At 36.1% G+C, this 13,437-nt stretch overlaps 1 protein-coding gene across 1 annotated transcript in view; it reads right to left on the minus strand.

Annotated features, from left to right (window-relative positions):
* LOC127659198 (heparan-sulfate 6-O-sulfotransferase 3-B) overlaps positions 1-11,823 on the minus strand; it is a 60,108-nt gene extending 48,285 nt beyond the window's left edge. Inside the window, exon 1 of the mRNA XM_052148898.1 lies at positions 10,922-11,823. Within this exon, the coding sequence (XP_052004858.1) occupies positions 10,922-11,466 (545 nt within the window). The 5' untranslated portion in view covers positions 11,467-11,823. The remainder of the gene's footprint in view (positions 1-10,921) is intronic.
* Positions 11,824-13,437: the final 1,614 nt, after the last annotated feature.

The raw sequence follows: 13,437 nt of genomic DNA on the forward strand, positions 1-13,437 counted from the left end.
GGAACTGGTTCTCTTGTATTTATTGATGATGTGACTGCTGACAAAATGAATTCTGAAGTGTTTCGGGCAATATTATCTGCTCATATTCAGCCAAATGCTTCAGAACTCATTGGACGGCGCTTCACAGTACAGATGGACAATGACCCGAAGCATACTGCGAAAGAAACCAAAGAGTTTTTTAAGGGAAAGAAGTGGAATGTTATGCAATGGCCAAGTCAGTCACCTGACCTGAATCCGATTGAGCATGCATTTCACTTGCTGAAGACAAAACTGAAGGGAAAATGCCCCAAGAACAAGCAGGAACTGAAGACAGTTGCAGTAGAGGCCTAGCAGAGCATCACCAGGGATGAAACCCAGCATCTGGTGATGTCTATGCGTTCCAGACTTCAGGCTGTAATTGACTGCAAAGGATTTGCAACCAAGTATTAAAAAGTGAAAGTTTGATTTATGATTGTTAATCTGTCCCATTACTTTTGTTCCCTTAAAAAGTGGGAGGCACATATACAAACCGTTGTAATTCCTACACTGTTCACCTGATTTGGATGTAAATACCCTCAAATTAAAGCTGAAGGTCTGCAGTTAAAGCACACATTGTTTCATTTCAAATCCATTGTGGTGGTGTATAGAGCCAAAAAGATTAGAATTGTGTCAATGTCCCAATATTTATGGACCTGACTTTATGTACCTCTATTTTAACTAGTTTTTCTTTGCTTTATAAAGACGTTTTATTTGGTTTTCACAGTTTTGATAACTTAAGTTAATATTTTCTGATTCATCTTTATTTTTCTTGCCAAGTTTTTTTTATACATAAGTGTAAATGTATGTCTAAAAAGCCCCTCTTTGCACTTTTTTGTAAAGACTTAAAATATTATTTAAATACTCTTTGTACCTCCAACAACTCCAAAGCATTGAAAACCATTGCACTATGTAATGAATATAACGTCTTGGCATTATTGTAAAATATATCTGTAGTATTGTGTACTATGTATACCCCTGGCTTGTCTCTAAAAAAAAAAATGTCTGATGCAGATGTACATTGACGGGTCCTTAAACAAGCCCTCATAATAAATCTCCAAATGATTGACAAATTCACTTGTGAAATGGATTGCTGTGAACTGAGTGCCAATGATTGGCTTATGATCAATAATATGGTAGTAAACAATACATTGTATTCTAACGTCACTTTTTGTATTGTCTTATTAATGATTAACTCTCCTGCCACAAGAATGTAATACATTTTAATTATCTGAATATTTTTTTATTTTATATATATATAATTTTTTTAAACTTAAAGATAACTATGTATAATTATTTCATCATTATATATTGAATTATTTTTATATGAGGGGCTTTCTAAGCAAATATTCGTATGTGTGATTAATCGCGATTAATCGGGACACCATATAATTAATTTGATTAAACATTTGAATCGATTGACAGCCCTAGTAATTATATAGAACATAAATGTAGAAGGGTACTGTCAAATAAATTGCTACCAGAAATTATTTATCCAGTTTAGTGGTCATTCTAAAAATATATCTGACTGCAGAATGCAGTGATTCACCAGTCAGAATCAAGTATTCCTGAGAGTCATGTAATAAATTCTGTATATCTGTATACTGCATTTCTTTCAAATGTAACAAGAGCATTATACCAATTTTCAGTTTTGAATACAGCACGGTTTTTTTCAGTTTTGAATTCAGCACCTTTTATCTAATTTCTTAGACTGCAGCTTTAGCTGGCCCAGATGGGATATTTTCTGTGCTGATTTTGAGGGAAAATCTGCAGAATTATGTGGAATGGAATTTAAATATAGTACAATTTGAGAATGCTTAAAATACTTCACTTTTATTGCTGGCCAAAAGCATCATGAAAACAGCAAAAATACTTAATTAATAAATTTGTCGGGGCTGGGGAATGTGTAAAACTTCTATGAACGACAGATGTCACAATTCTGCAGAACTCTGCAGAGTTTTCTGCTGAGTTCTGCATGTGCAGATTCTGTCTGGGCCTGCTCATTAGACTCCAGCTCAACAATAAGCTTTTGACAGAAAGATGCACTAAAAGTCCCTTCCCAGGCAGCACTTAATTATCACAGCAACTGGATTAAAAAATTTTGCTCCAGAGAATTTGGTGACCAGGATTAATGACATGTGAATCTCCAGACCCTGCCATGTCTAACCAACAGGGGTATGCTCAGCCCACCACATAATAAACATCCCATAACAGTGAGGATGCACAGTGCTCAGGCAGTTCCTTCCAGGTTGTAAATCCCACAAATTTAGTTACTGCAGCTTTATGCATGCCTGCAAGTGCTAACAGATCCAGCTGTAAAGAGCTGAACACGTACACAGCAGCCACCTAACAAGCTCAGTGGCATTTGGAGCAGTCAATGAAAAACAGGAAAAATAATTTAAGGGTGCTTGCACACTCGGTGCTTGTGGTGTGGACAGAGACGTCAGATTTCCAATTGTCATTCTATGCATGTTAGGTTTTTGTGGTAAATTCAAAGGGATTGGGACACAATAACTATGAAACTAGCATCTTCTCATCTTGAGTTGTTACAGTGGTAAACAGCTGCTGTTAGTGCTCATGGTACTTATTTTTATGATTTTTCTACCAGTGTCATAAATGAACTTTGTTGATGAGGAGCAATATTTGCCTCATTTATTTATTTTTTTTACTTTAATGAGAACATAGGTTTTTCATAAAACAAAGTTGTCCATTTATGTCAAATACTTCAAATTAAATAATAAAACCTTCTAACTAAACCCCTAACAAGATAGGCCAATCGATAATTAAGAAATCTATGAACTGTTAGATAACAGATAAAAACAAAGAAATTAACTTCTGGGGACATATTGTTTTGTCCAAAATAGATAGGGCATTATTCTAAGTATTTTTGCCCCGAGGCCTGCTAAATTTCTGAAACTGGTTAAAGTATTGGGATTGGTAACGGCAAATCAGGTGACAAAAAGCCTAAAAGGTGGCGGAAAAAACAAATCTTTACTTTATTTGCAAAAGATGGGTGATGTCATCTCATTATTGATCTGTGCCCATGCAGACATCAACAGTAATTGTATGTGTCTGTGTTGACTATAATGAGTAACATATAATACAAAGAGTGTTATATTGTGCCAAGAGAATGTCATCACTTTTTTCATTTGAGTAATAACGACCCATTAGTGCAGCTGCAGGTTACTAATTACTGTGATTGCTTGGGAAATGAGGAGCTTGTGAATCTATTTGTACTCTAATTGTTGAGGGGGAGTGTAGGACTTTGGCTGTACGTAGCACTGAATGTTTTGACTTCTGTGAGAACACTGTGGAGTTTTTCTAGGTCTGTGTCTCATTACATTAGTGTGAGCTTCTGTCAGAAAACTACAGTATATCTCAGAAGCCTTGAAAACTTAACACAGTGGGTATCACATTAAGGCACACACGCAGACAGGCTTGTTATGACATGGATGAGGGGATGTGTTAATAGATAATGTGAATTTGTTTCACCATAGTATGCAGGGGTAAAATAACCAACAAAACCAACTAAACAGCAGCTGGAAGCATCCTAAGCCTTCAGTATTAAACTTCACTGCTTAACTTGTTCAGCACCTTTGTGCTACGGACATGAATGACACCTGAAATAGTGAGATTTGCTGAGGAAAGCCATGCCTTTGTTAGCTATTGTATGTTTTTTTATATGAGTACGTTAAAATGGGCCAAATAATCCCATTGATTTGAATTAAAGGAGGGACATAAACCAAATCTGGGGGCAAGAATATCATAAAGATTTGGGTTCTTTTGATTGGGCCAGTAAGCAAGTATCCTAGAATGCCCTAACAACAACTCAGAACACAAAAATACCTTAAAGTAATATTCCAGGTTCAATACAAGTTAAGCTCAGTCTACAGCATTTGTGGCATAATATTGATAACCATAAAAATGTATTTTGACTTGACCCTTCTTTTCGTTAATAAAAGCAATCCTCGAGGTGACAGTGAGGTACTTACAATTGAAGTACAGGGGATCAATTTAACGTTAAAATAAATACTCACTTTCAGAAAAGTATAGCTAAAAGATAAAAACAAGATGCATGTTAACATGATTTTAGTGTGATAAAATCACGTAGTAACCTTTTCTGTGAAAAGTTATAGCCAATTTTTCAACTTCATTGCCATGACAATCAGGGGGCAGATCTAGAGGGGGGCACAACGATATATCACACGAATGGCTTTTGGCTGCAGGAGGCACATGTCAAACAATAAAGTGAATAGGCACTTAGAGTATTTTATTTAATGTCTCTATGTGAACGATATGTGTTGGTATATTCGCATCAGCTCACTAATAACTCTGCACGCCGGTGTGTATATGTTGACTGATGTTAAAGGGATATTTCACCCAAAACTGATCATTAACTCACCCTCTATCTATCCCAGATGTGTATGACTATCTTTCATCTGCTGAACTCAAATGAAGATTTTAGAAGAATTTCTCAGCTCTTTTGGTCCATACAATGCAAGTGAATGGGTGCCATTATTTTGAAGTTCCAAAAATAACTCAAGTTATAATAAAAGTAGTCCATAAGACTCCAGTGGTTAAATCAATATCTTCAAAAGCGATATCACATGTATGGGTGAGAAACAGATCACTTTCACATTTTTCTTCTTGTGTTTTTGGGGATTCACATGCTTTGCATATTGCCCCTTACTGTGCAGGAAGAAGGAATTTCAAGAAAAAGGACTTATATACAGTATTTTGACCTGTTTCTCACCCACACCTATATATCACCTCTGAAAATATACACTTACACCTTTATGTAATTTTTGGAGTGTCAAAATTCTGGCACCCATTCACTTGCATTGTATATTCTACAGAGCTGAAATACAGTATTAGCTGTCGGCCTTGAAGTTGGTGGGGCTTCAGATTTACACCCACCGATGACGTGGACCATTGCAGTAGAAGGTGGTCAGCAGCCAGTACAAAGTTTCCTTAAAGTTCTCGCTGGTGAGCTGCTTCTCAACAAACTCAAAAACACCTTTGTTTTGGCCATATTTTGTTCGCAAGTATTAAGTATACGTGGGCCTTTAGCAAACGCATAGCAATGCCCTGGCAACCACCCACAACACCCTAGAATTACAGCAGGACATTTTGATGAGCAATCACAACTTGCAAAATCTAGTTCTTTGAAAGTAATGTTGAAAATGACATTGAAAATTTTAAATTTTTTAAATCAATGACTACACAATGATGACTCTAAGACATTATAGATATTACAGTTGTCACGATAGTGGATGAAAGTAGATGTGAGGCAAGGATCTACATGCAGGGCTTTATTTAACAAAGGGTGAAAACCAATAAGACAAAACCAGAACAAAGAAAATACCCACGATGGGGAAAATAAAACAAAAAAACGGAAGACATACGAAGATGTAACAGGCAAGATACACACACGATGAGCACAGAAACAGGCATCCACAAACATCAAAGACCGACAGGAGAATGGAGAAATAAACAGGGTTTACATACACGAAGTGATGGAACTAAACGATAAGCAACGATAAGCAGGTGAAAACAATGAGTGAGTGCTGGCAGGTGGTGAGTGCAAGGAAAGATGGGAAGTGTAGTTTTCTTGGACAGGGACTGGTGAAAACAGGGGCCGGACCACAAGGAACGTGACATGGAGTGTGAAGTGCTGAGTGAAACAGAAAACACGGGACAGACAACAAGGAATCGTGACAACAGTGTATTTTTTTTGTTAATTTTGAAACAATGTGTGTTGTGAAAGGCGATATACAAATAAAAATGACTTGACTTGACGACTAGACAAGGATTCATAAAATGCCAAAATAGCTTCTCTCTCTCTCTCTGTCAGCAGATAAAGTGCACTAAAAACAGCACTAAAAATTATTCTTTGTAAAATGCTTTTGGCCCATTTTCCAGTAAGGTGAAAACATCATCAAAATCAGTGCTGTTCAGAAAAACGTTTTAATGCTTTGTGTTTCAAATTATGGCTGGTTTTTGTTTATAACTGCAAAGTTTTAGAGACTGTTTCTGTAAAAATGTGCACATCATTTGTGGTGCCTTTAATCTCAGAACCTGTGTGCAATTGGTTTAGTTAATTGCATCTCATTTCAGCAGATTGCACATTCGTGACTGCCCAGAAACTCCATTTGGTTAAAATGCCAGGGGACTTGGCAAATTTAATTAGTGCTAAAATAAAAAGAGCCAGAGAGAGGTCTCGGAGAGGAGCAGAGCTGTGAAAGTACTAGAAAGGGAGGTGAAAAGAATGAGGTGTTTCAGAGACATTTTTATGTATCTTCTTTTCTTTATCATCTAAACAACATAATTAAAAAAGATGTAACAATAGATAAGTCCATGGATATTAAATGTGATTTTACCCAAATAAAACCATCTCCTGTTGAATGAAAAATTAATCTTAATTGTGGTGTTATACTGTAGTCAATTAGCATTATATTAGCATCTTTAATTCAATGAATTAGATCAGAAACATAGATCCCATTTACACCTGCATCTCGGGTGATCCAATCACATGTGGTCAGTTGAGACTGATCACTGCTTATACCTTGTCACTTCAATGCATCTTCTGTGATCACTTGTGTTTGGGAAAACAAATCATATAAGACAAAGAAAGTGCAAACAAAACTGGCATATTGTTTCTCCGAGATGCAGTTGAAATTTGATCTAAGCACAAATGCAACATTTCGGGCAGAATTATTTGAGTGTGATTGTCATCTGTGTCCCAGCATGTTGATGTCAGACACACTGAAGACGATTCGTTAAGTTATTGTGATTGTGTATGTATCTGCTTTTTCAAAATTTCCAATCGGATGGTTACTTCCTTTTAAAGCAGATGTTAACGCTTGGCAAATACATTGCAAATGTGTGATTGCGTTTTACATAATTAAATGGATAGTTTACACAAAAATTACAATTCTGTAATTTACTCACCTTCATGTTATTTCAAACCTGTATGACTTACTTTCTTCCATGGAACACAAAAGGAAATGTTAGGCAAAATGACAGCCTTAGTCACTAATCACTTTTTATTGTTCTTTTTGTTTTTTACACACATTGAAAGTGAATGGTGACTTGGACTGAACATTTTGTCTAACATGTTATATTATGTTCTACAGAAGAAAAGAAAGTCATACAGGTTTGGAATGATGTAAGGGTGAGTAAATGATGATAGAATTTTCATTTTTGGGTGAACTATACCTTTAATGTGAGTTAATGCGTTAGTGTGGTGTTAATAAACCTCATTACAGTAAATTGGTGATAGATTTGCCCTAAATTGGCTGTGCCATAAAACTGGATGTGTTACTATTTAGGGTAACTATAAACGTGTGGACAGTTTAACTTGCTCAGCTGGATATTCTCCAAACTGTTACTCTGGGATGACTGTGGTTTACCTGAAAGAGAATACTGACTGCAGAAGGCAGTTTACACTAATGTCCACTATAGTGTGCATACTAGTGAGTTGCATTATGAATTGCGTTCTGACACATTTCACAGTGCAACAATGCATAAGCTTGATAGTAGCACAGAAGAGTATGTTTCAGTGTGTGTATGTTGGCCTCTCAATAAGTCCTTCCACTGGTAAATCATGCAAGCCCTTCACTTTCAATATAACATGCTTTGTAAAGCCCCAACAGAGAAGGCAAATTTACAACTAAGTATGAGAGACACAAGAAGAGACCCTTTTCTCCCTGAGAAGCTCACTGCAACTCTCCCTTCCCACTGACTCTTAGAGTGGCTCTTGATTCACTCTGACATGGCTGATCTTTCCAGGTCCTGTGCTGAGCTTGTGCTGCTCTATGCCAGGTTGAAATGGCCACATCATGCCATAGAAACCAAGCAGCCACACTGCAAGCCCACCATCAGTGCCAACCAGTTTTGCACACTCACAATAAATAAATAAATAAATAAATAGTTTGAAGTGAAATGAAGCAAGTTTCAAGTACAATTTTAAAGGAATAGTTCACCCAAGAATGTAAATTGTGTCATCACTTACCCTTATGCTCCAAACGCAAATTACTTTTTTATTTCTGCCATGGAACACAAAAGGAGATGTTTGGCAGAATGTTAGGGACTGGCTGCTTCAGACTCCTCATTTTGTGCTACACACAAGACAGAAAATAATACAGCTTTGGAACAACATACGGGTGAGTAAATGACAAAATAATTCTCATTTTTAGATTAACTAACCCTTTAACACAACCAATGAATATTACATTTCTGTGAAAAGCCTCCTTCAGCATGCAAAGTGATCCATCATGACTCCGATAAACAGACCTGGATATCAGAATGAAAATTTCATACAGACACCACTTAGCACATGCGGTTCAGAGAGCACAAGCGCCTGTTGTCAAAAGAGATTTATTTGTGTCTCCTGGTGTATCTTTAAAGAAGCAATGTGTGAGAGAGTGAGAGAGAGAGAGAGAGAGAGAGAGAGAGAGAGAGAGAGAGCGAGCGAGCGAGCAATGAATTATTGTTCCATTTGGGCTTTGGGTCTCTGTCGCATGCAGGCAGCTCCCAGAAAGAGCCAGTTGACACAGCAGAGTTGAATTGTATAGCTACAGCTTTTCAGTTTTGGGGAGTGATTTAATATAATTAAAAAAAAAAAAACAACTTAACATTTGCTATTAATTCTGCTTACACTGAAATTACCAGACTTTTTCATTCATTACAATTTGAATTACGTTAAATTGCTGCAGACAGAGCAACTAAGTAACTTGAAACATTTGCTCCGCAATTGTTAAAATGAATGACAAACAAACAATAGAAACAGTGTTTTTCACAAGAACAGAGCAAAACAAATATGGATGCATCCAGTTGAATCAAACCTAATTCATGAACAAATGTTAGACCAGCAAGTAGCAGAGAATGATGACAAAGCTGTTTTATGTGCCATTTACAACAACTGCATTCACAGGCACTAAAAACACATGTTTTTTTTATTCAAAGGCACTTATAAAAGTGAAAGTCTGCATATTTTTGCCATATTAAGCCATAAATATACTTATTAAACAACTAAAATAACTTTTTAATGGCTTGCTTGTCCAAACTAGCACTGTCAAATTAAAAGATGGGCATGCTCAACAGCTTGGCTCAGCTTTATGATACCTCATTTAAAGTTCATTACTGCAGAGGCTCTCCATCATTTAAACAGAAACTGTGTAAAAGGAAATTCAGAAGGAAGAGAGCTCCAGTATGGCCATAAATACAAAATAATTTGTTAAAGGTACAGTTCCCCAAAAATGACAAATCTCTCATCGTTTACTCACCCTCATGCCAGCCCTGATATGTATGACTTCCTTTCTTCAGTAGAACACAAACAAAGGTTTTCAGAAGAATATCTCAGCGCAGTTGGTCCATCCAAAGGAAGTGAATGGTGGCCACTGGCCAAAACTCTGAAGGTCCAAAAAGCACATGAAGGCAGCATAAAAGTAATCCATATGACTCCAGTGGTTAAATTTATATCTTCAGAAGCGATATATGAATATGAGAGGTATGGGTGAGAAACAGATAAATATTTAAGTCCTTTTTTTACTGTAAATCTCCACCTTTGACCAGCCACAACCAGTAGGTGGCATGAAGAATGTGAATCACCAAAAAACAAAAGAAGAAGAATGTGGAAGAGAAAGTGAAAGTAGAAATTTTAAGTGCAAAAAGACTTAAATATTTATCTATTTCCCATCCACACTAATCATAATGCTTCTGAAGACATGGATTTAACCACTGGAGTCATATGGGTTACTTCTATGCTGCCTTTATGTGCTTTTTGGACCTTCAGAGTTTTGGCCAGTGGTCACATTCACTTGCTTTGGATGGACCAACAGAGCTATTTCTTCTAGAGATATTCTTCTAAAAACCTTTGTTAGTGTTCTGCTGAAGAAAGTAAGTCATACACATCTAGGATGACATGAGGGTGAGTACATGATCAGAGAATTTTCATTTTTGGGGGAACTATCCCTTTAACAAAGTATTTCACATGTATTTCACATAACTTAAGCATTTATAGGCTTATACTCCAGTCATTTTGTTTTGCATTTTAATGTGTTTGTGTTGGATGGTAAGTGAACTTTGATTTACTATTGGAATGTGGGTAATAATATCAATGTGTCTAGACACACATCGTGGTCACAGGAAATGAAATACCCAATTACACTTTTTTCTGAATGGGTCCAGATATCTATTTAAAATTATATTGTAAAGTGAGAAAGATCCATCTTTACAGGTATAGCCTATAATGGAAGACATATGTTGGGCCAAAATACATTTCAAAAAGTGATAGAGAACAAAGGCATGATAAAGGACTTGGTCAAGAAAACTGACTGATAGGGGACTTGAATTTAAGAATGACACCATGGAATTTATACACAAATCTCTTTGGGGATATTGCATCATCCATCACAGATGACTTATCTATCTATGATCATAACTTATTGATTGGCATAAGGTTAAAATAATTTATCATTTAACTGTTTCAGCGATAATAATATATATAGTACACCGTCTGAAATAGTTTTAGAGGGAAACCCTTACTTATAAGGAATAACAACAATAATTATATATATATATATATATATATATATATATATATATATATATATATATATATATATATATATATATATATATATATATATATATATATATATAATATGATAGCTTGAAGATAATAATAATAATAATATATATATATATATTATTATCATTATTATTATTATTATTATCATCAAGCTATCATATTATCATGTGAATGCACCGAAATCCTTTTCTGTTCTGTGCCACTTGATTCTGTATTGGTCTGAGTGGACTGTTTAGCATTACATTAATTAGAAGCAACAGAGCGACAAATTAATACTCGTAATTAGTTTATGAATAGAAGAGATGGTGTTACCTCCTTCGCTTTGGGGATTGCTTTTTGTCCATAATCACAGGCACACAGTTGGTCAGTTCAGTCCAATCTGCGTGCAAACCGCAGCTCCAGCCAGTGGAAAACCTCGAGAAGAGCCAGGACTCCTGTTTACCGGGCCGGTGGCACGTGCATTTCTTTTGTCCCGGTTTGCACTCGCAAGGCTGTTCTAAGCGGATATTCCTGACTAGGTGTCTTCCAAAAGTGGTTCCTCCTGTCTTTTGGATGTGCAAAAACACAATCACATCATCTCCCTTTATGTTGAAATCAACGTCGCGTGTCAAATCTCGCTCTGTGAAGTTAAATTTGGACACATATTTAGGAGGATTGTCTTCCTCCGGGTCCTGGTCCCGGTCCAGGACATCGGTAGTCGGGTACGGAGTGGATAGTGGACCGTTCCCCACCAGTTTATCGCCGGTCCTAAAATGACAAGACTGACTGCCTGCCGGGCAAATATATTGATACCCAATCATGACAAAAAGAATGGCTAAAATTGGGATGAAAATCCATTTATTGGGTTTCTCATTCATTTTAACATGAGGAAATTCTTCATGCAGTTAGTGTGAATCATGATCTCTTCTCAAGTTCTTCCAGGACGATCTTCCGTGACCCACACCAAAAGCCCATGCCACATGTTGATATGCTAAAAAAGATATGCAGAAGAGTGACATATACCTCGAAGTCTTCTCATTAAACTTGTCCGACTAATTTGTAAAAAAAAATTGCTACATTAATTAAGCCACCAGTCATAGGCTAATAAAATTACTAAGGCGATCCTGCCCAATGCTGTTCCACAACCGAGCAGCATGTCAATGCATTTATAAAGTATAGAAAAAACTAACGTCTCTCGTTCTGAGGAAATGGAATGACTGAAACAGCCTCGTAGTCAGTTTTATTCAGCGGAACCTGCATGCACTTGTGAAGAGAGTGGGCTATGTTCTCCATCCATCCCGCGACGCGCATCAGCGGGATGGTGCGTATGATGTCAATGAGGCACGAGCGCATCAATGAATGGACACATCATTACATCAGTAACCACGAGCTCTTCTGTTGCACGGGTACACTTCATCTGCACCCACCGTCCAGTGCTTTGGAATATTCAGCAATATATATCGACCATACTGAGAGAATTTACTGAGTGGATATAGTGTCAACACATTTTCCCCACTATTCTTTGCACTTTACTGTTTTTTTTCTTCTGTATCATAAATGCTTGTAAAAATCCTAAAGGATTTCTAATGGAATTTCTATTATTATAGTCCTGTAAGATTTAAATAACAATCTAGATCAACTGCAATTCTGAAACAATTAAATACATAAATACATTTATTTTATCCAAGATCTTAATTTATGTTTACAGGATTATTTTTAGATCCCATTGGGATTGGTTCCAAATTTATGGAAATTGCATTACCTTTATTATTTTATGATGTTCATTATTATGTTCCTGTGATATCTACCTCAGTATTATCAAGCATGCATATAGCCAGAGAGTATTTAGCAGACATGCCACTTCTATTAAAATGAATGGGAGAAATTGGAACACCAAAGAAGCCTTACAGCCTTAAGTCCAGCCTTACAGGTAAAAGAGGTAGGCCTAATCACCGTTTAGATACAGACATTGCCTGTCAATCAACTCGAGAATGCGCATGTGCATGACCATTTTCTTTTTTATTTGCATAAAAGAAGAACAAATTTTGATAACTGTTTTGTCAGATTTTAATGCTTTTTTGAAATATGTATTTTGATCGTAATCTTGACCAACCATTTTGTAGATTTCTATCTTTCCCCATTCAAGTAGATAGGAGCTGCACTGTCATGACTGAAAATAGCCTCTCAAGAGAGTTCCAAATATGGCCGACAGTGGAATGACTTGCTAGAAAGACTTGTATATAGCCTATATTTGCATGCACTGTCAGTTCTTTTTTTGTTAATTTGTGAAATCATTTGTATTTTTTGCCTGATTCTTTTGGACAGAGTGTTGTGTGTCTTGTAAAGACTGTACCTTCTGGAATGAGGCTCATGTTGACACTGTATTTAATTGTCTCTACCAGGGAGGACATGACAATTAACTACTTTACTTTAAAACTGAAAATTTGTACAATGTTGTCCTGTTCAATTAGATATTGGATATCTCCTGATAATAGTAGGATAGCAGTATTGCCAGTTGTATTACTCTTGTTTCATACCATAGCATTTCACATAGTAGGCTAATATAGCTTATTATAATAACTGATCTTTTTTTGTATTCTATATACTGTCTACATCACCTAATGGCTACTAATAAAGTACAAACTGGATATTACATTAATGTTACAAACATTATTTTCAAACATTTACATACAAAGGTATCACAGGCATTTAAGATTATATTGTCAATAAAGCTTAAATTGTTTTCCTTTTAAAAGATTACTGCAATCTGTGTTATATTTTACATGTGTGTTTAACAATAATTTTTTAGTTGTTACCGGGCATTTCTGTTTCATAAATTTGGGCAATAT

This window comes from Xyrauchen texanus, chromosome 18, assembly GCF_025860055.1.
Source record: "Xyrauchen texanus isolate HMW12.3.18 chromosome 18, RBS_HiC_50CHRs, whole genome shotgun sequence".
In the NCBI taxonomy this organism is placed as follows: domain Eukaryota; kingdom Metazoa; phylum Chordata; class Actinopteri; order Cypriniformes; family Catostomidae; genus Xyrauchen; species Xyrauchen texanus.